General features: G+C 40.9%; 2 protein-coding genes across 5 annotated transcripts; both read left to right on the plus strand.

Annotated features, from left to right (window-relative positions):
• Nucleotides 1-3780: 3780 nt before the first annotated feature.
• LOC133456911 (mitochondrial carrier homolog 1-like) lies at nucleotides 3781-13398 on the plus strand. Of its 4 annotated transcripts, none has more exons than XM_061735609.1 (12): nucleotides 3781-4179; nucleotides 5735-5819; nucleotides 5904-6010; nucleotides 6930-6986; nucleotides 7333-7390; nucleotides 8075-8126; nucleotides 9064-9123; nucleotides 9200-9293; nucleotides 10308-10355; nucleotides 10436-10503; nucleotides 10588-10663; nucleotides 10748-13398. In XM_061735609.1, the coding sequence occupies exons 1-12, from the start codon at nucleotides 4036-4038 to the stop codon at nucleotides 10835-10837; spliced, it is 939 nt and encodes a 312-aa protein (XP_061591593.1). In that variant the 5' UTR covers nucleotides 3781-4035; the 3' UTR covers nucleotides 10838-13398. The 4 variants fall into 4 exon arrangements, with proteins under 4 accessions (XP_061591593.1, XP_061591595.1, XP_061591596.1 ...); XM_061735611.1 differs by having other exon boundaries at nucleotides 6933-6986; XM_061735612.1 differs by having other exon boundaries at nucleotides 4042-4179; nucleotides 5909-6010.
• Nucleotides 13399-16389: 2991 nt separating this feature from the next.
• renbp (renin binding protein) lies at nucleotides 16390-27313 on the plus strand. The gene is made up of 11 exons (XM_061734782.1): nucleotides 16390-16449; nucleotides 17466-17571; nucleotides 17652-17727; nucleotides 17801-17876; nucleotides 18925-19103; nucleotides 21040-21267; nucleotides 22749-22830; nucleotides 22989-23164; nucleotides 23244-23375; nucleotides 24599-24686; nucleotides 26689-27313. The coding sequence occupies exons 2-11, from the start codon at nucleotides 17471-17473 to the stop codon at nucleotides 26760-26762; spliced, it is 1212 nt and encodes a 403-aa protein (XP_061590766.1). The 5' UTR covers nucleotides 16390-16449; nucleotides 17466-17470; the 3' UTR covers nucleotides 26763-27313.
• Nucleotides 27314-27654: the final 341 nt, after the last annotated feature.

Consider the following 27654-nt stretch of genomic DNA (forward strand, 5'->3'; position numbering starts at 1 on the left):
AGGGGGGTCAAAGGAAACGACTCACAGCTGGATCCACCTTCTAACGTTACTGAGGGGACCGCAATTACCGGCGCTTCGCTCTCAGCACCGTGTGACCCCGTGTGACCCCTTGTGGGCCCTTGGCTGCGACTTTCAACCCGGGTTGCCGACTGAGAGAGTTTATCTGTGTTACCTGCCAATATGCATGTGGCGTGATGGGCTCAGATGTTGCCAGGCAACAGACATATCCTGGAGATTTCAGCACCCCTCTCTGCCACACTTCCAACTTCCCAACTAAAAATGTTTTCATCTATTAATCCTCAATCTATGCTCCGACCATTTATTGTCCCTCTGGGGGTTCACGATGAGTTATTCAGCTCAGTTATTTGAGTGAAGCCTCACAGAAGCGTTTCCTCTCAGAATACACACTAAATAAACATTCAGTGACGTCCTCTGTCTCGTCTTGAAACACACTTTTAACAGAGTTCTTATTGTTTTAACCTTGATTTGGATTTTTGTGATCTAATATATTATATTTTTATCTGCTGCTTGTGCAGAAAACTTTGAAACGCAAGTTTTAAAAAGTGCTGTATGAATAAATTCTCACACCTCGGTAGCTACAAAAATAAAGAGGATGAAATGAAACCAATTACATAATTGTTTCCCTTTAATCATGTTTCTTATCTGACTAAATACCAGACATGAAGGTATACTCACATAAGATTAGTGCATTTGTGATGAAAATAAAATAAAATCGAGAGGAGCCAACTCTCCGTTTCATGAAGGATTCTGAGTGTGTGCTGAAAACGTGATTGTCGAGGTGCAACCTTTGAAGAGAATGAGCGGTATATCTGCCTTCATCCGGATACGGGAGGATGCGGCCGCTGTGAGGAGAAAGGGCTGCTTGGTTTTCAGCCCCTTCATCGTGGCCCAGACAGCAGCAGCATAACTGATGTCTCTGCCGGTCGTCTGGGGGTCTGTGAGTGAAACCAGTCAGCGGGGGGAAGCCAGCACCGGCCGTGGCGACTGTAAATCAGCTCCTCCAGAGCCGGGCCATTAAACCAAGCTCCTGTGGGCAGGACTGTGTCTTCTCTGTTGGATGAGACCGCTGCTGAACTAGGAGAACTCGGGTGTCAGAGATATTGATGGAGTTTTCATGCGTTATGGTAAGAGCAGGCAGAATGCAAAACAACAACATGAAGGGACAAGCATCACAAGTGGGAAACACTTCTCTTTAGGTGAAGAACAGTTTTACACCAACTCAAGAACAAGATCCCCAGTTTCTTGAACGTGAGGCAGAAACTCATCCCTGGTCCAGCCCGGGTCATCCGGCCCGGGTCATCCTTGCCTAGGGTTGCCAAAAAAAGGGACATCCCCAAAACTTCTAAACTTCTGCATAGAAATGTATTTATTTTATAAGAAAAAACAAAATGCTTTGATTTAAAGTTTAAAGTGCTTTAATAGCATTGAGCTTGGATGACTGTACAGACAGCCAACCATACAGCAACTGAAATAGCCCATGCTCCTATGCTATGTACGTCCACATCAGCCAAGATGTATAATGTACATACAGGTGAAGGTCGGAAAATTAGAATATGGTGTAAAAGTTCATTTATTTCAATAATTCAACTTAAAAGGTGAAACTAATACATTACATCGTCTCATTACATGCAAAGCAAGACGTGTTAAACCTTTATTTGTTATAATTTTGATGATTGAATTGTTTATTGATTTCATAATATACAGAGATTTTCTATTTGGGGTTTTCATAAGCTGTGAGCCATAATCACCAAAATTATAACAAATAAAGACTTGAAATATCTCACTTTGTATGTAGTGAGAAATAATATATTTGTTTCACCTTTAGTTGAATTTACTACGAATTAAGTTTTGCAATATATTCAAATGTTCCGACCTTTACCTGTATATTGTGACATCAATAAATAAGAGCATAATATATGTCCGTATTGGTTCAATACGGAACGCAACTTTTAATTCCCAATTACGTAACAATTCCGTATTTCAAGGGACGGTTGGCAAGCCTATCCTTGCCCCCTCCAGCTCAGGTCCCCGACCTCAGAGAGTTGCACATCCATCCCATCTGCTTCACAGTCTCGCCTATTTAAAGCAACAGAAAGAAACAAAGACAACAACTTTCAGTTCAAAAGGCCTCTATGATGAAGTTGTTTACTGAACCTGACATGCAAGTCAGGAAGCTTGTGTGTTGGAGGTTCAAAGCTTCACAGTTAATATTATTTTTATTGATCCTGGTATGACTTTCATCATGATTATTGATAATCAAAGACAAAAAAAAACTTTCCTTCAGACAAAAAACCCTGCAATGCAATGATTTAATCTGTGCTGCAGTCTGAGCTGTAAGTGACGTCACAGCTGGACTCAGCCAGTCTCATCAGGACCACTGCGGCCTGACGGCGCCCCCTACTGGAACGGAAGGGAACAACACAATCATACATTTGATTTTTCAGTATAAAGAAAATATAGATTCAGGATTACCATGAATTAACTGGTATGTTGTATTCTTAAAAAAAGGGCTTAAATGTTGTATAGTTAATGAATTAACAACAGCACAGTATTCAGAGGCTTTAATATGAGGACAAATGTTAATTATTTAATTACATTATTGTTGTTATTATTTGATCATTAGATCTAAATAATTAAATAATCAAAACACTTGCTGTATATAAATAAAATGTGCTAAAAACACATTACTGTTTGGAAAAGAATATCAGCTGGCTGTATGCAATTTGTCCTGAAAGCAACTTGTTATGTTATATTGGTTTATCACAAGATTTATACCCAGTAATAATTATTATTGTGTCATTAACAATGAGCTCTTCTAATGAATTACAGATTCTGGTTCAGAAATGCAAAATGTGCTCGAAGCACTTTTGTTAGTTTAGATATTTGTGCATTGATAAAGATAAATGTGTAAGATTTTGAAACATATTTTTCAAAGGTTTTTGTAAATACAGATTGAAAATGGTTCATCTGTCCTTTACACCGGTCTAAAACATTAAATGTTGATTGTCAAAAAATATTTACTTTGGGGACAATCTTGTTTAGCATTTGTGCATTTTATATGCTAAAGTTATTTATATATTTATTGTATGTTATATTATGTGCGTGCTTTTAGTCTCCCACAATGCACTGCAACCTTTATTTCTTGCATCTCATTTGTTAATTGTTAAGTGATTATTTAAAATCTTGTAAATTATGTTTAATTTTATTTATTTATTATTATTATTATTATTATTATTATTATTATTATACTTTTTTTTACTTTAAATCATGTTTTTTAATGTTGAATGCACTGTGAATCCCCCTGTGGTTGATTTGTGCTATATAAATAAATACACTTGCCTTGCTTTTTCAACAAATGAGATGATGACAGTACATGTATGGTTAGTAACATAAATAAACACAAATCCACTTTTGGCATCCAAATACGTTATTCCGTTCTGGGCTGCATCATCGAAGTAATGCTCGAATGACAATAAAGAAAAACCATTCTGAATCTATAATCTCTGAACATTAAACCCAGGAAACCCATGAAAACAGTTTACAGTAGAAACTGTAAAATGGACACGCAGTTTAACAAATCTTTGTATACAGTACACATTATGTATAATATCACAAACTGTACATTTTTCTGGCATTTTCTAGGATTAATGCACGTAGTTTGTGAAACCTTTGACATTAAACATATGGCTGCAAGAGATTAGAGGAAAAAAAGCGCCCACGTGGTTTACAGTGACGTCACCGACTCCGCCCATATGTTTTGGTTCCGCTCCTTAACCGAGATAAGGGCTTACTATTTTTAGCTTAAAAATACTCTAAAATCAGTACAAACCCCCGTATCCGACCCAGCTCTGCCAGGTAAACAAGTCCCAGCAACAGTCGCAGCTACAGTTCGTTCAGCGAAGCGAAAATACTGAATATTATTGTGGAAGCGCAAAGCGGAAGTGGTGTTTGCAGCGCTGGAGCTCGAGTCTGGACGTGGCGATGAAACGTCTCCCCTGCTGACGGGGAGCAAAGATGGAAGCGCCTGGAAACCTGGCCGGTGCCGCGGTGGAGGGGGAGCAGGGGGAGCCGGGGGAGCTGGACGCCGCCGTGCTGCTGCTGGCAGCTGGGGCGGCCGCTGCCGCGCACCCGCTGCTCTACGTGAAGCTGCTCATCCAGGTACAGACCCGGGGACACGGATGTGCACTAAAGCCGGAATTATGGTTCCGCGTTAAATCGACGCAGAGCCTACGGCGTAGGGTACGCGTCGCCGCGCACCGTACGCTACGCGTCGCCGCGTACCCTACGCCGTAGGCTCTGCGTTGGGGTAACGCGGAACCATAAATCAGCCTTAAATGTCCACTTATAGCCCCGAGTTCATTTGAACTAGTGTGCTGATAAATACACCTGCACAGGTGTATCACCAATTCAGCAGGCTGATCAGAGCTGCATTTTTTATGCAGTTACACTGATACAAATATTGTGCTTGATCTACTTAAAAAAATAAGTCAACTTTTTGCATGAGATTATTATGTAGATCAAGAAAAACTAGTCTTTGTATAAACGAATATACATGTGAATAATACATTTTCAAGTACAGTCAACTTAATTGTGTTTACTTTATTTATAAAAAAAAATAAGTTGACTTTACTTGCAAAAATTAAGTTGACTTTACTTGCAAATTAATTTTGTACATACTAAAAATTATGTAGTTTATACAAAGACTAGTCTTTTTTGATCTACATAAAAATCTCATGCGAAAAAGTTGCCTTAATTTTTTTAAAGTAGATCAAGCAAGATATTTTTTACTGTGGTGTTCTACTTAAACAAATAAAGCATGTTTCATCTAAACATTGGTCAATCTGCCCAATAGTTTAAAATTGTTAAAGGAAAAGTAAATACAACAAGATCATTGCTTGTGGTTTGTGTGTAAATGAAAAGATTGCCTGGGATTACATAAATACTGCTTGTTAAGGAAAAAATGCACAATGTCTTGTTTTTTGAACCAATGCAGATACGGTTCAAAACTAGATGTATTCATGTAAAGCAACAAACTTCATTTTTAATTGTTAATATCACAGATTTAAATACCGTATGTTATATTTACATGCGCTTAGATTTATTTTTTTCAGTGTACCAATACTAAAAAAAAAAGTTTAAATATAATAAGGCAATATTCATATTCTAGAAATATGTGCAAAAATAAAAGCTTTGTATATATGGTAAGAAAAGGGACACAAATTAAGACCAAACAAGCAGAAAATGGAAGTTAAAGCAAAGAGGAGAGGATGGAAAGCCACACCTGGAGGGTCAGAGAAGAGTTGGGAACTCCATCCTGCAGTGAACAGCTCTGAGCTTCTGATAATATTCATTTTCCACAAATTACTACTGCTAGTTTAAAGTGTTACTATGCAGAGGTGCACATTTAACAGTTTGAACTCAAATTCAGAGCACTTTCCAGACTTCTGTTGGCAGACTCCAGCATTGGTTTTAACATTTACAACAACCTTATACAACAGTTTTAGGCTATCGCTCACGCATGATTGACAGCAGTAGGTCCATTAAGTCAAAACATATTAAAGGCAGGGTAACGAACTGCCCCCTTTTGCACCATCGGATGCTGATCCACAAGGGGGAAAGCCAAGTTAGGCTTTTGACTCTTTATTTAACTAAAGCAACCTACAGCAGTGACATGAAGAAGTTAGGAAGTTGATTTCAGTCTTTGGTGTTGCAGGTGGGACATGAACCTCTTCCCCCCACCGTGGGCTCAACCATGTTTGGAAGAAGAGTCTTATACCTGCCTGGCTTCTTCTCCTATGGTGAGCCAAGTGTTCATTTATCCATGTTATACTGTCCCGGTGGATAGTTGAAGAGCAGCTGACAAGAAATGAATCTGCTCTCAGCGCAGCATATCGTGAAAGTGGACGGAAAGAGGGGACTCTTTCGAGGCCTCCCACCTCGCATCGTATCCAGCGCCATCTCCACCGTGGTGAGGGGCAAAGTTAAGCAGGTGAGCAGAAAAGAGACGGATCAATAGCCTCATAAATGTGTTTGTTTGTTTTGGTGGGGGGGGCTGGGAGGTGGGATGGATGAGCCTTGCAGCGCTGATAGTGGTGCAGAGTCATACAAGACTGCAGGAGCAACAAAGCCATTGAAGTACGTCACAGAAAAGAAATGTAAGATTTGATGAGTCGTGAAAACGTCGACCGACCCGACATGCAGGTTAATCAGCCATTGGGGGATTTATACACTATTTTTTTCCCCATATCATCTGAGCCAAATAAAAAGCAAAAAACCGCTTTAAAGTTTCTACTGTTTGTCCCACCTCTATTTTTTTCCTTTCAACACAACGCAGCCTGGTTTTTTTTAGCCATATGTGAAAGGGACTTTTGAGAAAACTGTAACTGCAGAATAACTCAACATCTTGAGTTATGTTTTGACTTTCATCTGAGAACAAGAGCAACAGTTTTTTTTTTTTTTTTTTTTTACATTTTTTTTTATGCTGGAGTAAAAATCCTGTGAAGATATAACTTTTTATATCTCAGCCGCTTTGTTCCACCTCTGGGGTGTTTAACACAGCTACAGAGCATTTAGGAAGCTGATATGAACTGCGGAATTGGTGATACAACAAGATTTAAGAGAAAACTACAACTTTGTAAGAACTTTGTGCTTTTCTTGAATTCCTGTCCAGTCTCACACTGATGCTGCTCTAAAAATACGGTTTTGTTATCTGCAGTACGAGTCGCAGGAATGACGTCGCCTCCGTAAAGAAACACGTGAAGCAGCAGAGAAAACCTTTCTCACTGTTACTTTACATTTGTGCATCTTCCACTTATGTCTCAATATAAAAAAGAAATAATGTTTTAAATCATGTTTTTAAAACTTTACCTAGCTTATCATTTGTCTGTAAAAGTCCTGTTTTTATCCAGCAGGTTCGATCCAGGAAAGATGGACAGCAGAGTTCACTCAGCAAAGTGATGGCAGAGGTGAGAGAAATGAGAAGAGGGAAGTTTGTTCTTCACTTCTGTCGTTTGGATATAAAGCGTCTCATCAAACATGTTCTCTGCTGTAGATTTACTGGAATTTGGGAACAAAAGTCTAACTAACAGAATCAAACTGTGGGTCATTAATATGGTCAAATATATTCTGTTTAGGGCACTTTTTTTTTTACTCCTTTATTTCTTTAGAACAGTGTATTATTTCAAGATTATTTCTTAAATATTTAAAAACAGTTACTAGAACAGACGTCGTTGAGTTACACAGTAAATTCAGTTTATGGCAATATTTTAGTAATAAACGTTAACAGCAGGTTGTGTTTAAATGTCTTCTCAGACCTCTCATGAGATGATCATCCAGTGCCTGTCCAGAGTAGCCACACATCCTTTTCACGGTAAATCCTTAATACCCCCCCCCCTACTTCATTTAAAGGCAGAGTAAGCAATTCTACACAAATTCTAATGAAGAACATTCACTTAATATCTCCTCACCTTTTACTAGCCACTCCTCCTCTGAGTACACTAAGAAATAAATCAAATAAAATAGTCTCCACACACAGACCTGTCAATCATCATTCCCGTGGTACATGATGTTGAGGCTTCTCTTGGCTATGACTGGAGGGAGGAAGGACGGGAGGAGCTATCTCCCTCTGGTTCATGTTAACAGACATGATGTCATCCAGAAATGCTAAACTGCTTACCCTATCTTTAAAAACAAAAGGGTCCCTGTTGAACCTCCCCCGATCCATCCCAGCTTTTAATATCCGCCCCGCCCAGCCATTTCCGGTTTATTATCCAAAATATCATAAAATCTGTCTATTTCACTGGTGGATTGGAGCTTCATTCACCAGAGCATCACTTCCTGTTTTCAGAACCTCTTGTTCCTTTTGTTGTTTATTGATAATTGACACACGTGGGTGAGAAACAGAAACCAGTTGAACCAGCCAGTCTGCAGCGGTCAGCCTCTGCTGCTGACGGTTTGAGCTGCTGTCTCATTAATATTAACTTTACCAGAGATTTAATGGTATTTTCTGTCAAATCTGTTTACTTAGTTACCTGCTGTGCTTTTATTTTGGCAGTGATGTCTGTGCGATGTATGGCCCAGTTTGTTGGCAGAGAATCCAAATATGGGTAAGATCTTTTAAATGCTGCACATACAGGACAATGACACATTTAAATTGTTTTAAAAATTTCTTGTGAAGACATTTATGTCGTCGAATATCTTTAAAAACATGGCTTTGCTGGTGCATATTTAAATATATCCTGTGAAAAGGGAAGGAAAATATTGCATCCTTTCAAGTGTCTGCTCTGACTGGTCCACCAGTCTGAGGAGACAGAACCAATATTTAGTTTAATCTGACTCCGTATAGATTTTAATAGCTATCAAGAAACATTCCTGATTATCTCAAGAGTTCAAGAAGCAAAAAAAAATTAAATTCATACATTTTTTGGAAATATTGACATTAGGAATCAAGTGCTGCACGATAGACGGGGGACCTCAGGAGTGCACCTCAGTCGGAGCACTAAATCCAAATACAACCCACATTAGTGATTTATACACACAAGAAAAAGATGACAAACAGATCACAGAAAAAACAACATCAAAATTATACTTAAACTAGCAACGTGGCAGCTAAAATCTTATACTGTCACTGAAATTGTGTCAGCAGGTTTTTCTTCATCATCTTCTTCACTCCCATGAAACCGTTCCAACTTTCACACATTCTCAGATTCCATTTATTAAACTATTCTTAGTCCCTTTGTGCTGAATCAGTGCATTGAAACACCAAAACAACTATAAAGTTAAAGCCTTAAAAGATTCCCTCCAGAAAGGTGGTGCTGGTTATTGGCTCTGGTCTCCGTAGTGACGTGTTCAGCTGTCGTAAAGGCCAAAGGGGAAAATTGGGGTGTTTGTCACAAACTTCATGCGTTTTACTATCAGATAATGTAACAGCATCATTCCAGTTTGGGAAGATCCATTCCTGAATGTCCTTAGCAGAGACCACTAACACCAGCTGTTGTTGAAATCTTAACAATCGACGTCCTAATGGAGCTGCTTGCGTTTCAGAGGGATGTTCAGCTGTATCGTGAAGATTTTTAAGGAGGAAGGAGTGGCCGGATTTTACGTGTAAGTTAAAATTCCTGCTTTACGTTTTTCCTCCACCTTCAGCCTCCAGCAGTGTGACCGGTCTTTGTGTTTTCAGGGGTCTGGTACCACATGTCCTGGGAGAGGTCTTATTCCTCTGGTGCTGCAACCTCCTGGCTCACTTCATCAACACCTACGCCGTCGACGAGAGCGTAAGTCCGTGGGATTTATCTGTTACATGGTTTGCTCGCCCTTCCTCTGTCGCGGTGTGTGTGTGGTTTGAAGAGTTTACTGCAGGAGTAGATTGTTGCACCAGCTGGGTCCATCCGCTGTTTTGGAGTGAATAAAGCTGTGTAGCGTCGGCAGGTGGCGGTAAACTACAGTGGCCGAGACCCGCCATTGCTGAAAATAAAAGTAACGCTGCAAGCAGAAACAAACGCCACTGCAAATAAAATAAATACTTAGCAAATAAAATAAACGCTGCAAACAAAAAGAAACGCCGCTGCAAATAAAAGAAACGCTGCGAATATAAAGAAACCCTGCTGCAAATACAATAAAAAACGACGCAAATAAAAAAGCTACAACGGAAGTGAATTACCGGGGACTATTTTTGCCGATTCACCGGTGTTGCACATTAAAAATTACACGTAGCGACGTTGAACACTAACCTTTTCACTTATTTTCTCGTTCATTGTTCTTCTTATTCCTCGCTCTTCTTATTTCTTCCTTTTCACTTACGTCCTCTTCGTCTTCTTCTTCTCCTCTCACGTAAAAAACCCCGGTGCATCAGCAAAAATAGTCCCCGGTAATTCACTTCCGTTGTGGCTTTTTTATTTGCAGCGGCGTTTCTTTTTATTTGCAGCGGCGTTTCTTTTTATTTGCAGCGTTTATTTTATTTGCAAAGCGTTTCTTTTATTTGCAGCGGCGTTTCTTTTTATTTGCAAAGCGTTTCATTTATTTGCAAAGCGTTTCTTTTATTTGCAGCGGCGTTTCTTTTTATTTGCAAAGCGTTTCTTTTATTTGCAAAGCGTTTCTTTTATTTGCAGCGGCGTTTCTTTTTATTTGCAGCGTTTCTTTAATTTTCAGCAATGACGGGTCTCGGCCACCGTAGTAAACTGCAGGTGACGGTAAACGGCAGGTGGAGGTAAACGGGTGGGGTGCAGCGTACTTAGATGGAGTAAACGCAGAAACTTGCTGAGAACAACTTCTCCGTGCTTGTGTTTCAGTTCAGCCAGGGCTCGGCCGTCAGGAGCTACACTAAGTTTGTGATGGGAGTAAGTATCCCGCTCATCGCCGTGGTAATGTTTTCTCACATGTGCCGCCAGTCACATTAACGCTGAGTGCTTTTGTGTAGATTGCAGTGAGTGTCCTCACTTATCCGTTCATGCTGGTCGCGGACGTGATGGCAGTCAACAACTGTGGGTGAGTGTTTTTAACCGGACGCGATGGCGGTCGCGGCCGCAACCCCGATGCCTGATTCTGATTGGATGTTCTTGGTGATGCAAGGCTGGCTGCAGGTCTTCCTCCTCACTCTCCCGTCTTTAAATCCTGGTTGTGCTGTTGGGATCATCTAAGCCGCAAGGTATGTGAAGAGTTTTGACGTCTACTTTTGATGGCGATGTTGCTTACGTTTTTAAGCGTTTACGTTGTCCCCGCCCCCCGTCAGGGTCTCCTCTTCAGAGGATCCAGCTTCTTTTTCCGCCGGATGCCCACGACCTCGCTGCCCACAACCCCGCCGCCCTCCATTGAGGACTGACGTCGTCATCGCCTGCTGGGATATTCTTCCTCCTCCTGCTCAGGAACATTCACCAGAACACCATCTCCTCCCTCTGCCTCAGACCGCCGCTGCCATCCAGACATCCAGACATCCAGACATCCAGACATCCAGACATCCAGACATCCAGACGCAGTGGCGGCCATCATGGCGTGCCAAAGGAGCTCCTGTCCAGCTCAGATGGTTCCGATTTTTTCCAGAAATCAGGGATCAGTTCAGCTGCATCGGCTCAGAGGCCAAACCTGCGACTCTGCTGAGTCCAGCAGATTCATGTCGACGTCATGTGGTGCACACGTGTTCTTCTTGATCCATTTCCTGTTTCTTTGATTGTTGTTGCCAATATTCTCGGCCCAGTCTGATCAGCCCTCCACATGTGTGCGTGCATGTGTGTGAAAACACACATTTTAATGTTACCATGTGATAATTTACACTGATCCAACTCGACGAAAAGCTGGAACCTGTCTGGTACAGTCGGGGCATGCGTTGCCATGGATACGAGTGCCTCCATGTTTGCAGCAATTGGTACGTTTACATGCAGTCAATAACCCTTTTCTAACCGGAATATTAGCAATAACCCGGTTTTGCACGGCCATGTAAACACCAATAACCCCTTTGCTTATATTCTGGTTTTTAAAAACCCGAAAATGACCCCTGGGTTACTCCTTTTCTAACCCGAATATTTGGTCATGTAAACGCCTAACGGAATATCCCCATCAAACGGAACATGAATTTGTTTTCTGCACATGTTCTTTTTGCAAGGAATCTTGTTCTTTTGAGTCCAGGAAGTTCTTATAAACATGGAGAAACACAAGACCAGGAGGAGACTAATCACTTCATAAATGTAATGATAGATATGAACATTTTGGCATTTGTAGACGGTAGAAAGTACCGGGATAGCCAGATTTACAAAAAGGTGAGATAAAAGTTGCGCGAAGCAGGATTTTTACGAACGCTAGACCAGATCAAGCTCCGCTGGAAGATGCTGAAAAAGGCGAACTACAGGGTCGAGAAACAAAACGACTTCTACTAGGCTGTTCATTATCCGCCGTGCTGCTGTTATTGTTGTTGTTTTGAATTTGGATACAGGAAGAAGAAGCGGAAATGACGGGAATTGCGTCATGACGTTCTCCGTGCGTCGCTGGTTTGATCCAGATATCCCAAATGATTAATTACCATGTATACAGGGATAACCCTGTTTGCTCACGCATGGAAACAGATTATTCCGTATGTTTCAGTAACCGGAATACCGACCTTAACCCGAATATTGACTGCATGTAAACGTAGTCACAGTCAAGTAATATCCATATAAATGCAGATTTTCTCTTAAACTGTTGGCACTTTTTAACCCTTCCATGCACGGTGATTACGTGCTTACGGGTGCTCAGACGTTGTTTCAGAGGACCTGCATGAGTTTGGATGCTTGAACTGAATTGAAATGAATAGTATTATATTAATTCCTGAAGGGAAATCATATTGTCATGTAAAAACTTGATTGCTTTTGATGAATTGATGAAAAAGTTAAATAAAAACAAATTGTTGGGTGATAAATGTGGTAGAAATCTCCAGAGATCCTCACGACTGAGTGGAGTGTTGGGTTCGTTGCCTGGTAACGTGTAAGGATGGCGTCACATGCAGCACGGGCAGGTAACTCAGGTGCACTATGGAGCATAGGGGCGCTTTCAGTCACATGACCAGGTCGTTAAGGAGCACTGCGGCTCTCCTGTCCCACGTCTGTCTGAAGTATTTAGTCCATCTGCATCCTCTGAAGAGGTGCTGGAGCCCAGAACCTGCTGCTGCCCCACGTCTGGAGGAACACAACACTCCTGTTTCCTTTCAGAGCTACAGGCCCATTCATCCACCTCCCGGGATCTCAGGCTCCTCATCATGATGAGGCAGAACATTTTTTCTCTTTTTCTGGTCATTGGCTGGTATTTGAAAAGCGAATCTGCTGCTTCCACACACAAACAGCTCTGAGTTGTCATGACTACTCATCATAACAAATATTAAGTGTTAAAATTACCATGTTTCAAAATGTTTCAAAAGTCTATATGGAGAAAAGCTTTACTGTAGTGCAGTGTTTCTCAATCCTGGTCCTCGAGTACCACTGTCCTGCATGTTTTAGATGCTACCCTGCTTCAGCACACCGTGATACAAGTACCTGTGTCATCAACAGAACTGTGCAGACCTTGGTGACAAGCTAATGAGGACCTTTAATTAGAATCAGGTGTGTTGGTGCAGGGAAACATCTAAAACATGCAGGACAGTGGTACTCGAGGACCAGGATTGAGAAGCACTGCTGTAGTGCATCAGAAAACTCCAGACATCTATGACATCTACACAAGGGGAGTATAAAAGTGAGCATGATTTAAACCAGATCAGCGTACTGTCTGTTCCTGGAAGAGAACAGAGGGAGCCCGGCCCTGCCCTGGGCAGCCCGTCACCCACCGGTCCAACTCCGTCCACCAGGGCGGTTCCCCCGTCTCCTCCCATAACCATCCACTGAGTGAATGTAATATGTAAGTCTGTATGTGTGTGTCTGGAAATCTGTGTAATATGTTTTTTATGTACATTTTTTATTAAATTAAATAAAATGATATGATATTTTAAATTAAACTATTTTAGCTTTTTACAAATTTTAAGGTTAGCCCAGTACAGCATGCGAGCCAGTCCAGTAACGCTCCTCTCTTCCCCTTCAGCGGGGCCTTTGTCTTCTACCCATGTGGTTTTTGTTTAGTTAAAACACCATGCAGAAGGTGTGATGTCATCGTGTTGGGGCTTTGGAGCGGTTTGTCCTTCTCAGTTCTTCTTTTTATGTGACAAACTTGTTTCTTTCACTGTGTTGAAATCACTTCAACTGAAACAACTTCTGTTTCCCTCGGCTGTGAAGAGGACACGCGTGACCACGAGGAACATTCAAGTCTAAAATGAGCTGAAATCAGCCAACTTCTCCTGTGATTAGTTGAGTTTTCCTCTTCATCGCGCATGAACGTATCAGAGCAACTTTGCTCATCTTTAAACTGTAATGTGAAGATGTGAGATGTTTCACAAACACGTCTGCATATTTGATGAAGCCGTATAAATAGGCGATGGGTGTTTCCTGCCAACACCAGAAAGCAAACCTACACGGTTCTGTTGCAGCAAAGGACTTGGGCCGCCCTCCGATGCTCCTTCTGGATATTTGCCGTCTCCCCGCTCTTGTTGAGGGTCAAACGGGAAAGGCAAAGCTATTTTGTGAAACGCAGAAACATGGACGCGGCAAATGTGGGGTATTTTGACAAACCGAAGAGGAGCCAGGGGAAGATGATGAAGATGAACAGGAGCAGGGCGATGATGCACGCGGTCCAGGCGGCGTGACCTGGTGCTGCTGGATGGAGGAGCTTCGGCAAAGCAAAAAGGGCCATCATGAGCAGGGCCAGGACCCCCGACACCATCAAATAGACAGGGACGACTGGTGCAGCTGTAAATATACACGGCACCTGTCCACAAACGGGTATTTGGAGAACATTTATTGAATAATAATAATAATACCTTTATTTATAGAGCACTTTTCCAAAACAAGTCACAAAGTGCTTTACATGCAATTAAAAACAGGAAACAAACAATTGGTACAATAATAAGACACAATTGAGAGATAAAAACAGACAAATAATACAATCAGTTAAACGCAAGTCTAAAAAAGTGAGTTTTTAATAGTGACTTAAAAGAAGACAGTGTGTTAGCTACCCTGGTCTCCTCCGGCAGGTCATTCCATAAGCGAGGGGCTAAAACAGAAAAGGCCCGGGACCATCTCGTTGTGAGTCGACCGTGTTAACCACCGAACGATCATGCTGCCCTTTCATCTATCTGTTAAAGGAATTCTACATCCTTGAGCTCTTGCACTGGTACTCCTCCCCAGAGAAACGAGGAGAGGAGTCAAGGACAGGCCCCAGATAAGTGGAAGTCCTGATGTCTCGTGTCCCTTGTGCTGAGTTGTCTTTGTCTCAAATATCTTTGTTGTAGCGTGCGACCACTGTTGATCGACCACTATACAAGTGACAATATTATACTGTGAGCAGTAAAGTAAACCCCACTTACCGAAAGCAATCTGGACAATTGGGAATGCTGCTACGAGGAGGGCGGTGCATCCTGCTGGAATGGAGAAATCCCATGTCAGAAAATCCAGTTGTTCTTCTCCTGAGCTGAGTTTTTACGACAGAACCTACCTGCCAGGTAAACACCTGCCCCCAGAACGCTGCACAGACAGTTCCCCTGGAAGCTGCTCCGCCATCATGTCTCCTGCTCGATGGGTGGTGTTCTTCGGGAGCAGCAGAGCAGCAGAGCAGCAGAGCAGCAGAGCAGCAGGCTTGGTGTGCTGCAGACTGGTGGCTGGACCTGCATCCAGAGGTGTCAAGTAACGAAGTACAAATACTTTGTTACCTTACTTAAGTAGAAATTTTGGTTATCTATACTTCACTGGAGTAATTATTTTTCAGACGACTTTTTACTTTTACTCCTTACATTTTCACGCAATTATCTGTACTTTTTACTCCTTACATTTTAAAAACAGCCTCGTTACTCTATTTCATTTCGGCCTTTAAAAAAAACTACCCACTTAAATTGCTCCATCCGGATAGAGTGAATTTGGTTGTGGTTGTTTCAGATGTTCTTGTCCAGTTTTGTTCTTACATCCGTTCCCTCAGATTCCTGCAACTAAACTTGGATGTACATTCCAATAAAGGTTAGGATAAATGATAACATGCCTCTGAAGTTTGACTTTTTGCACCATTACAATACTTATAGGCAACTAGTCATCATATCTGCTGCTCTCTGAAACACATGTTAATGCTCAATAGTACACATATATGGTTCTTGAATATATTTGCATTATACTAAGATGAATTCATTTTCAATGGATTTTGTCCTTAATGGCTTTTTCCCCCTTACATTACTTTTAATTTTATACTTTAAGTAGTTTTGAAACCAGTACTTTTATACTTTTACTTGAGTAAAAAACTTGAGTTGATACTTCAACTTCTACAGGAGTATTTTTAAAGTCTAGTATCTATACTTCTACCTGAGTAATGAATGTGAATACTTTTGACACCTCTGCCAGCATCCCTCCATCCTCAGTATGACTGACCTGCCACTCGTTATTACTGCATGACAGAACTGTCCCAAGGGTCATTAGTCAGCCAGAGCTGAGTGAAGATCTTAAAACAAAATACAGATTTCTGAAAATCTTTTCACGTGACACAAAGTTTATTGCAAGCTAATAAACACTATGTAACAAGTACGATGAATAACATTGTAAAAGAGAGTCATTTAAGCTGGATAATAAATGAGCCGTTACACCAACCATAAACCAGTGTGAAATGATACACGGCAATGCAACAATATCTTTCTGGAAACGCAGTGTAATTTATTTACTTGTATTGGGAGAGCTGAGATAAAAGACTGCATATGAGGATCCAGTGTTGTTAACAACACGCGCTCCTGACGCAGATGCTCTGCTCTGATTGGCTGCTGGGCTTCACTTCCTTCTCTTGTCATGTGATCAACACCGATCCTGACGGACCTGACACTCGGAGCAGCTCTCACATCGTCTGCAGGACCAGGTAAGGGAAGAAAAAAGAACAGAAAAAGGATCACTGCCTTTGCCTTTCAGTTTAAGTTCCGCCGACAAGAAAAAACTTGGACACGAAAATGAAAAGGCTGCATTTCATTTAGTTTGGCCGAGAGCAGGATCACTGTTTTTGTCGAGAAAGGGGAAGAAGAATCACAAGTCCTTCATGGGATTATAAAACTTGTTTTATAATCCGTTTATAATTATAAAACTTGTTTTATAATCCGTCAGTTTAAGATGCACCAAGTTTGCAGCTATTAGTAATATACATAACAAAAGTCATCTGACATTCATGCTTGTGGTTGATTTTTTTTAAATTATTATTATTATTATTATTATTAATAATAATAATAATAATAATAATAATAATAATAATAATAATAATAATAATAATTAATAATCGTTATCATCTGTTGGTGGAGTTGATAAACCCCCTTTAAATGTTTCTATAGTCCTAAACTTTGGTTAAGAGGAAAATGTGCCTTGAGTGAAATGACTGATGCTTAATACTCTAAATTATGTTACATGCAATGGAATAAGTAGCCTACTTTATATTTCAATATACAGTTCAGGAGTGATCTTTTATGGTATTTGTGGAGACAACGTGATGTGTATATCTTGTATAAACGGCTAACTTATAAACGTTTAGAGGTAAACAAAGATCTTTTATTCGAACATAATGACTCAGTACTAACTGTTAAAAAAAATTCTTGAATTAATCTTAAAAAAACTAAACAATAACACAAGGTAAGAGATTGAGATGTTCGTCTTCTGTAAAAGTGTGGTGAAGCAAAACGAGTTAGTCTAAAAAGCTTAATCTTAATACAGCTACTTTAATCATTAGTATAAAGCCCATTTAAGGAAGATTTTTGTGTACATTTGACTTTTCTGTTCATCAACCATCCTCACACTTTTGTGAATGATCTAACTAGTTAATGAACCAAACATTAAATTCTTAAATCATTAACTGATCTGCAAACAGTTTGTGTTGTTCTGTCTTTCTGAAAGAAACCATGTCTGCGGTGAAGCTGGAGGAGTGTCGGCAGCACATCAGGGCACAGCTGGACAACGTTGTGGACTTCTGGCTAAAATACTCTCATGACACTGAACACGGGTGCTGAACGTACACAAGTCATGGTATCACGCATGCAGCCTGGGTCTTTGTGGTTAAAATCTCCTAACTTTGCTCTGCAGAGGGTTCTTCACGTGCCTGGGAAGGGACGGGACGGTTTATGATGAGCTGAAGTACGTCTGGCTGCAGGGCAGACAGGTATGTCTGCCGTTGCTGTGACTGTTGGAAACATTACACGTGGCATGAGTGTTTCAACTCGCCTCTCTTACAGGTCTGGATGTATTGTCGCCTCTACCGAACCATGGATCGCTTCCACAGGCCTGAAATCCTGGAAGCAGCCAAAGCTGGTGAGTCTTGACTCGGCTGCGAGTCCATCACCATGTTTGGATTCATCTGAGGCACACGGTTGCCAGCGTTTCTTGTGGATTGCATTTCCTAGATAAATGACTTCACATCTTACAGGATCCTACCTGGCTTGACATCAGAAGCTCTTCAGTCGGGTCATGCCCCAGCTCAGATTAATCTTGTGAGGAATATTAACACAAACACAGGTTTATAACCTCACTGAGGTCAGACAAAATGCTGTCAGTTTGTGCTTCTGCTATTTAGTGAGACAACCGTTGGCCGTGTGGAAATGACTGTAAATAAAGATAACATACTCTACGGCGGAGAATTTAGATAAACAGAGAGTACCGTATCGGTAACACCAGTTTGAAAATAGCTGGAAGAAGTCTCCCGCCACAGACTCGATCTTCTAAACCTGGCATCAGATCCAAGAGGACAATCTTGGATCTAGTTAGTAAAAGTCCGATAAAATGTAAAACCCTTTACTGAAGCAGAAATCAAATAAAGACGGCCACAGATTTGAGAGGTACTTTCTGTTTTTGCTTCATAAGGGAAGGACTTGCTTATGTTAGCACGACAATGCCAATCAAAACTGTACACGTACGAAAACAACATGACCGGAAGAGAAATTATTACGTGTGGCAAATATGGCCCGTCTTTTCTGTAACATGGTGCTGACTTCACGTTCTGAATCTGCATCATTTTTAATTAACTCTAAAATCTCACGTTTTCAGCCTTTTAAATTTTTTTATTGTTTAAATAAATATAGGGCTTATAATATTTTCAAATAATTACACTCTGTTTTTATTTGCATTTTGCACAACATCACTACATGTTTGGAAATGGCACTGGACACAAGTCCAGTTCTGGAAAACTGGTCGGAGCCGTGGTTTCTTCAGTGTTTTGTTAAATCTCCTAATTAAGTCTGTCAGTTCCCTTCGTACATGGGTGAAGCCAGCAGTGTTATCTGTTCACATCTCAAAACCTCCTCAGTGCTTATGCCGACGTGTCTGATCAAAAACTGATGACCTTTGTCTGTGTGCCTCTCAGGAGGAACTTTCCTGAGAAAGTTTGCTCGCGTGTCCAACAGCAGCGGCCAGTGGAAATGTGCTTTCTGCTTAACACGAGATGGTAAAGCAGTCAAAGTTCAGAGGACCATCTTCAGTGAGTGTTTCTACATAATGGCCATGGACGAACTAAGCAGGGCCACTGGTGACAAGGACATGCAGGTTTGAAAGGATCTCTTACTATATAGAACAATAATGAACATTAACTAGACTATATTTTCATCCAGCTTTTTAGCGTTTTAGTCTAAAAGGCCTGGTGGGAATGCTCTTGTAGCTGTGAGGTTGAGTATAATTGATTTATTTCCAGGTTACTCACGGCAGGTCAAGAGATTATCAATTTGGTTTCATCATTTGTCCTCAAAAGACAGCCGAAGTCACTGTTTTATCTACAAAAGAACAATTACCATTGTTGTTTATGTGTACAAGAACGTTAAAGGGGCCTAGTACGGAGCTTTGAGGAACAGCACAAGTCAGTGACGTCACTGAAGAGGACGCTTCACTCCTAAAAGGCTTAACAAGCTTTATTTGATGAATTATTGATTAAATAATAAGTGTAAGTAGAGCTGGGAAGTTTATGAATTAGAAAGTATTTTTCATTACAAGAATATCCCAGTTTTAAAAGACGAGCACATTTACAGTGAAAACCTTGTTAAGGGAAAAAACCCCAAAACATATCATCATAATAGTAAGAATGATGATTAAAAAAATGAACATAACCACTCATTCATGCTCAGCTGTGGTGACAACTTCAAATGAAAAAGAGTATTGTGTCTCTTGGCTGAATTGCTGAAGTGAGCTACAGCTGATGGCAGTAACCATGGCAACCAAGACTGCACCTGCGATCTTCCTCATCACATCGAATGCATTAAGACTTCCATGTTTTTGTAACAAGAATCCTTCTTTACAGCCACGTTTCTGCAGTCGGGATTATGTTGATTTGATCGATTACGTCAGACAGATGTGTTGCACAAGGATGCTCTGAGTCGTGATTCCATTTTAATGCAAATATCATGCGCAGTGGTGGACAGTAACGGAGTAAATTTACTTGAGTACTGTACTTAAGTACATATCCAGAGGATTTGTACTTTACTTGAGTATTAGATTTCTTTGGTACTTATTACTCTTACTTGAATACATTTCCAAGACAAATATTTTTACTTTTACTCGAGTAAATTTCTAGGAAGGCTGAAAAGTACTCGTTACTTTCAGGTCTGCTCTTTTTTCTTCTTCCCTAAAATCCTATTGGACACAAGCTGTTTTTGTCAAAGGAGGAGACCTATCACAGTGCACGCTCTCCACTGGGATGTACGTGAAGCGGAAATACATCAAGCCTCCTCAAAACGATACCGCCAAAGTAGCCTGCGTTTGTCAAGACAGAGCCGCAACAAGTGAAGACAGAGCTGCAACAATGGCTACGCCTGCGTCAGGAGAAGAAAGACAATCCGCTGAGTCGTCTGAGTCTGATAATGAGCCGGACTCGGAGCAGGGACTTTCACAAAATCCTTGGCCGTATCTTAACTCAATGTTTGAGTTCGACCGAGTAAAAAACGAGGGCACAGACAAACCAGAGACATTTATTTTCAAATGTTTATTGTGTCTGCCGAAGCAGAACTACCTCTCTGCTTTCAACAACTCAACAGCTGGTTTCAAAGAGTTAATTCTCAGAAACAAGAGTTAAAAGATCCTTAAATTAATTTAGAAAAAATATAGTAATTTACTGATGTGGAAAATAAGAAATTTACTCTTACTCTTACTTTTACTTAAAGTAAATTTAAAAGCATTTTTACTTTTGGATACTTAAGTACCTTTAAAAGCAAGTACTTTTCTACTTTTACTCGAGTAATATTTTGACTGAGCTACTTTTACTTGTAACGGAGTAAATTTTGACCAGTAGTATTTGTACTCTTACTCAAGTACTGGGGTCGAGTACTCTGTCCACCTCTGATCATGCGTCACATATCCAACTCTAGTTTTCAGCAGCTGCCCTTATGAGACAAAGGAAGAAAGTGAACTGATTACAGAACGATATAAAAACAAACATGTTTTCTTGCATGTAAGAACTCGCTGACAACATGACCTCTGCTCGGTTGTGTTCCAGCTGGAGGCCGAGCAGATGATGGAGCAGCTGATCCAGTGGGTTCGGGTGGACTCGTCGGGCCTGGGCCGGCCCCAGCTCCCGGGAGATGTTCCCACCAGCAGCATGGCAGTTCCTATGATGCTGTTGTGTCTGGTCCAACAGCTGACGGAGGACCGGGAGCCAGAGGTGGTGCAGAAGTACCGAGAGCTGGGAAGCTGGTGCGTCCATCAGATTCTACAACACGTCCAGGTATTTACCCACAGATGACACCGCTGAAAGTTTGAATACTAACTGTCCACTGAGTATTAAACGTTGATTCTGGTTTTGCCAGAGAAATACTTAATATATTGTATTATATTGTAATATATGGTATTATATTGTAATATACTGTAATAGTATCTAGTAGACAACATGGGTAGAAACTCCCAGCCAACAGCTGGATATCTGGGATGCAGAGACGCTCCTTCACACTTGCTTGTCCTGGATTACACAATCTGTTATTAAAGAGCGCTTCAGTCACTCCCTCTGAACTCTGTAATTCTGTCTGTGCAGTCTGTTGCAGACAGTTCTATCAGCAGAGAGGCCTCGGCGTCTGCAGTATTTTCCTGTAGTCATCTCTCGGTGAAACACATTTTTTCCACTGTGTCCTCGTCAGCACTTCCGGGTTCATCCTATTTTGCTTTCCAGCAATCTCGCATCCCCCGTGATGTTTGAGGGATGATATACTCCCTTCTCCTTGTTCTTTATTTTGTTTCTCAATATCCAGTCTTCAACTTGCAATGGCTGGAAGGAACCCACCCCAACAGCTGTGAACTGCGCCAGATACCGGCAGAACCACATCTGAGATTACAACAGACTCGGAAAGAAGAGACTTGCCAGGATCTGGCGTCTCATTCCAGACTCTTCCCCCTGTTCTTTGGAGAGCTTAGTGTGCTGCTCCCACATGTAAACAATTGTACCGTTTCGTGCTGATTCATCACAACAGATGCTAAAAAGATGTCTGCAACGTAGCGTCTTTCAGCAGAAAAACGGTTCAGAAAATCTCAAGAAGACACAAAAGAAGACGTTGTACCAAAGCTGCCTCAAGGGAAACACGTCTCTGAATCCCGGCGTTCAGCGTTCTCTAGCGTGTCCAACTGGCCGAGCTGCTCGCAAATGTCATGTCAAAAGTCACCAAAACAAAAAAAAACTAAGTTCCTGAGATGCCAAAAACACACACTCATCTGTTACTGGGAGTGACACATTCCCAGACTCCCCTGCAACATCGACACAGTTGTTTTGTGTCGTGACTGTTGCAAGAAAAGATAGGACCCAGTTGCTTTGATACTGTAACTGTCTGCATGAACCTCTTTGTTACTATCAGGGAGGTCAGGTGACTGCGTGAAGACACAGGGGACGCCACCACGTCCTTCCCTCTCCCACAAGTCCTGGCGAAGCGTCCCAGAGAGGGAGCGTTGCTCTTGATGCAGGCTGTTGCGTATGCTGGTAAACCAGAGGGTGGTGATGTGAAGGAGCTCGTGTCACGACTGTTATCAGACAGATGTGGTCTCTGATGTCAGGAACCACTAGTTTCACTTTGCAAGACCGTCTCTAACATGTGGTTCAGAACTCAGCTGTTGAACTCTGTGCTGCAGAACTTTGGCGTCTCTGTATTTGCAGCTTTTTCAGGCAGTTAGATGTTTATTGTTGTCCAAATAAAACCCCTCTTCTTCCTTCCTACCCTTTTGCAGAGAGCTGGCACAGCGATTCTGGAGAACGTGTCCGCGGATGGAGCGGAGCTGCCGGGTTGTCTGGGCCGTCAGCAGAACCCAGGTGACCCCCTCCTGACTGTTCAGCCAGATGATTTAAAGTGTAATCGGTTGTAAGCGGTTGGGGGTGTGGCTTTCAGTCCTCCCCTGTTCTCAGTTGCTAACCTCAACACTTTCTTCACTTGTTTGGTCTTTTCCACTCGCGTCCTGTTGCTGACTCAGGCCACGCCCTGGAAGCAGGCTGGTTCCTGCTCCAGTACAGCGAGCAGAGGGGCGACGGTGACCTCCAAAGAACCGCCATCGACAAGTTCTTGGAGCTTCCTTATCAGTATGGCTGGGATAAAGAGCACGGCGGCCTGTTGTACTTCCTGGATGTGGATGGTCACTGCCCTACTCAGGTTGGTTATCCAGATGTTTCATCAGTGCGTGATAGATTACATGGACGTGGGTCTGACGCTGGTCTGCCTGTCTGAGCAGCTGGAGTGGAGCATGAAGCTGTGGTGGCCTCACTGCGAGGCTCTCATCGCCTTCCTCATGGCCTACGGGAAAACCAGGAAGCCGGAGCTGCTGGAGAGATTCTTTCACGTTTACGATTACACTTTCAGTCATGTGAGTTGATGAAGGACGACAGCAAAACTGGTGTTTCATCGTTTACTTCAAGCCGACTAAGGCACCTTTCATAAATGTTTGAAAATAGCCTCTTAAATCCTGAAAATACAGGAATGTTACCTTCCACTTATGTGGAAAAAAACTAAAAATATGAAACAAAAACCATTTGAAAGGATAAACTTGATGTTTTTATTTTATCACTGACTTTTCCCACATCTCTCTCGTCTGTTCTTATTGGGTTGAAGATTTTTTCCATGTTTATTCTCCACTATAAGTGATCAGATTTGCCTCTCGTTACAGGGCAGGTATCCCAGTTTGGCACACAGACTATTACCGTAGCTATTAAGTTATTCTGCATATTTTAAAGCAACTATAAAAACGGCAAGAGAACCCATTAAAAGGTCATTGACTAAATACTATAATACAGGGCAGATTTATTCATAAACAATGCAGCTTTTAAATTGTTGGTAACATATTACACAGTCTCTGTAATAATTTATCCCCATTAGCGCTCCACATTCATCTATTTTTAAGAGGACTGATTATAAGATCTATTTTGGAAAAGTACTTTTTCATGTACATAAGCAATGCAGAGGCTTTAGAGACAACTTAATTAATTGTTTTTTATGTCTGACATCGTCTATTCATAAGTCATGACTCTAAAAAAAAATACATCAATGTATTAATGGCAAAAAAACGAATGCTCCCGTGAAGACCAGTTGATGTAAAAATCCTTCCGACTGAAAGACATTTCTGTCCTTCACCACATATGACGCGCAGGTGTCAAACCAGACAAACAGCACCACCCCGTGGTGTCAATGGGAACTACAGCATCAGCAGTTTGCCCCCGAAGTGCTGTGGTTGAAAACAAGAAACAGATTTTCATCTACTAAACTCAGTTTCAGAAAGAAAAGCTTGAACTAATACTTTTCTAAGCATAAATTTAAAACATTTAAGAACACTGTCTGTGGAAGCAACCTGAGGATTACGGGAAATATTGACATTGTGAGTGTATAATATACAGGTTTTGCAAACTACATTATATATTATATATTGTGTGTGTGTGTGTGTGTGTGTGTGTGTGTGTGTGTGTGTGTGTGTGTGTGTGTGTGTGTGTGTGTGTCTGTGTCTGTGTCTGTGTCTGTGTGTGTGTGTGTGTGTGTGTGTGTGTGTGTGTGTGTGTGTGTGTGTGTGTGTGTGTGTGTGTGTGTGTGTAATTGCAGTTTCCTGATTCTAAAAGTGGGGAGTGGTTTGGATATTTGACACAAGAAGGGAAAGTAGCATTGGATTTTAAAGGGGGCCCCTTTAAAGGTAAGAAGTCCACAGCACTATTTGCACAAAAAGGTGATCATTGTTATGATCATTAAGACATTAAACACTTTAATTCGCTAATAGGTGTAAAAGGACAATTGAAATTGGTCATATCTCTCTTGGTCATAGATGGTCAGATCCTACTGTGTCAATAGACATGAATAAATGTGATTCTTTAAGACTGATCTCTGCCTAGTCCAGAATTATAATTCAGCCTATAATTTTACCAGTTTGTGAGTAATCACATCCAAGGGCGTAGGTTTGGTCTCAACATTGGCAGGGACGATATAACAGCACAACCTGCATGGTCACTTTTTACTGGGGACGGGACATTAATAAGACCAAACAGATTGGGTGAACGGGGGTCAGGGCTACATTTGTCACGAATATGAACCTAATTAATTGATAGGCTAAATGATCAATGCAAAATAAATCTGTATTGACTTATACTAACTTTCATGTGTATTGGTTCACCTGATACACGGTTCGATTCAAACCTTTGTTTTCAAAAACTACTAAAGAAACATTTTGAAAACTTCCAGAATATTCCAGGATTTTATTAGCAATTTAAATTGCAATATTTGAACATAACTTAAATTATATTAACATACAAAATAAATGTATTAATTGTACTTATTAATAATCTCTTAACTATCCAGAATGCAAAAAATAAACATTTGTCTAAGACCATCAGCCAATAAAACGTGCATTTGAGGAAAAAAAAATGGGCCGGCAAATTCAGCAAGTGAAAAGAGGTAAATATAAGTCTGAATATAAAGAAAATAATTCACTTAATAATGGTAGGGTCAATTCTATCCTTACAACATTTGGGAAGACAATCTAAATCACCTACCGGTATATATCTGAACTGATTATATAATGCAAATAAGGTTGCTTAAAAGTTGGTGGGGACAATTTGACCCTCCTGAAAAGTTGGTAGTGTTATGTCCCTACCGTCCCTATGCAAACCTACGCCCTTGATCACATCAGATAATTGTGGTTTTAGTGTCAATTGAAGAGTCTTAAGGCCCTAATGGCTCAGAAACTTTAACTCTTTCAAAGACCGTTTAACTTTAATTTAGGTTTATTCTGCTGTAATTCAATTAATTAGTAAGAATTTTGAATAATCTTAATTAACAGACAGTTTATTTTCTTCTACTAAAACACTGGTTTTCCAGCGTGTTTAAACCTGACTCTGGATGATTAAACGCGACTCCAGATGTTTAAACGCGACTCCAGATGTTTAAATGTGACTCCAGATGTTTAAACGCGACTCCAGATGTTTAAATGTGACTCCAGATGTTTAAACGCGACTCCAGATGTTTAAACACGACTCCAGATGTTTAAATGTGACTCCAGATGTTTAAACGCGACTCCAGATGTTTAAATGTGACTCCAGATGTTTAAATGTGACTCCAGATGTTTAAACGCGACTCCAGATGTTTAAATGTGACTCCAGATGTTTAAACGCGACTCCAGATGTTTAAACACGACTCCAGATGTTTAAACGCGACTCCAGATGTTTAAATGTGACTCCAGATGTTTAAACGCGACTCCAGATGTTTAAACACGACTCCAGATGTTTAAACGCGACTCCAGATGTTTAAATGTGACTCCAGATGTTTAAACGCGACTCCAGATGTTTAAACACGACTCCAGATGTTTAAATGTGACTCCAGATGTTTAAACGCAACTCCAGCTGTTTAAACCTGACTACGCGACTCCAGATGTTTAAACTCGACTCTGGATGCTCCAGTGATTTGTGCACAGTCAGTGGTCGGTGCCCGTCTCCCCCGTCTCCCACATATTTCTTAACTGGTTCTCTCCATTTAAACCTTTTAACTAAAACAAACTGCTCACCTCAAACCCCTCAAAAAAACAACAAACAAAAAAATGATCTTAACGTGTCCTTGAGAGGACGACCTTTAGCAGAGTGGAGGGCGGGAGTGGTTGGTGATCCATCATTACTCCCGTTAAATATTGTATGTTTTCTCCCCTCCAGGGTTCTTCCATGTGCCTCGCTGCCTGTACATGTGCGAACGCATGTTGGACGATCTGCTGCAAAACAAGGACTGAACACTCAGGCAGTGTTCCCATAGAGGCATTTAATCTGGTCTGTGCACCGAATCAGATCACATGTAATCTGATTATAAAATTAAAGTGCATAAACCTCCTACAATCTATCACTGTAACTGTCACTGCAGTGTCTTCTTCTCACGGCAAATATTCAGTTAATCAGAAATTGTTGGGAAGTTATTTTCCAGCGGGTTCTCGAGAAGATGCTCAGGCTGGACTATATTTTTATAACTTTACACACATCTGATGCCTTATTCCTCTCACTACAAGTGATTCATCCTTCCATACTTTATAATTTTCTTTATTTTATGTTAATTTGATCTTTGAAAGTCCAATGCAAATATACTAAGTAGGCATACCTCAAAATGATTTGATTAAACTTTGATTAAGCATGAGTCTTATTGATTAAATTACTTCAGATTTCATGTGTTTAAACTGAGAATGTTCATGTAAAACAATGTTATTTACATGTGTTTAACCCCTGAGGTCTCCAGCATCTGTAATAAAGCTGACATCAACAGTTTCTAATAAAGCAGGCTGGTCTCGCCCTTTGATGTTGTACTTAATCAGTTTTCACACGTTCTTATAAACGTAACTTTGTGGTTTTGATGAAAAAGTTATTCTAACTACTTAAAGTCAGTTGTGTGGTGTAGCTGCACTTTGTTTATTCAGTATTATATAGTATTACGTCAGAGCCAGTTCTCTTTTTAATGAGGTATACCTTATTTAAGAGCTGCTCAACAGCTTTGTGCTTCCCCACACTTGAATGTGGACACAAACTGCACTCATAAGCCTCCAAACCCATCCAAACACATCCAAACACTTCCAAATACCCCAAACACTTCCAAACACCTCCAAACAAATCCAAACACCCCCAAACACCTCCAAACAA

The sequence above is a fragment of the Cololabis saira genome, chromosome 12, assembly GCF_033807715.1.
Source record: "Cololabis saira isolate AMF1-May2022 chromosome 12, fColSai1.1, whole genome shotgun sequence".
Classification (NCBI taxonomy): domain Eukaryota; kingdom Metazoa; phylum Chordata; class Actinopteri; order Beloniformes; family Belonidae; genus Cololabis; species Cololabis saira.

What these genes read in the sequence shown, in the direction of transcription:
- LOC133456911 (XM_061735609.1), top strand. Translation starts at nt 4,036, where the DNA reads ATGGAAGCGCCTGGAAACCTGGCCGGTGCCGCGGTGGAGGGGGAGCAG. An exon ending in GGCAGAGAATCCAAATATGG is followed by an intron (nt 8,127 to 9,063) that starts GTAAGATCTTTT and finishes CTTGCGTTTCAG; the next exon opens with AGGGATGTTCAGCTGTATCG. An exon ending in CCTACGCCGTCGACGAGAGC is followed by an intron (nt 9,294 to 10,307) that starts GTAAGTCCGTGG and finishes CTTGTGTTTCAG; the next exon opens with TTCAGCCAGGGCTCGGCCGT.
- renbp (XM_061734782.1), top strand. Translation starts at nt 17,471, where the DNA reads ATGTCTGCGGTGAAGCTGGAGGAGTGTCGGCAGCACATCAGGGCACAG. An exon ending in TCTCATGACACTGAACACGG is followed by an intron (nt 17,572 to 17,651) that starts GTGCTGAACGTA and finishes TTTGCTCTGCAG; the next exon opens with AGGGTTCTTCACGTGCCTGG. An exon ending in AGATTCTACAACACGTCCAG is followed by an intron (nt 21,268 to 22,748) that starts GTATTTACCCAC and finishes ACCCTTTTGCAG; the next exon opens with AGAGCTGGCACAGCGATTCT.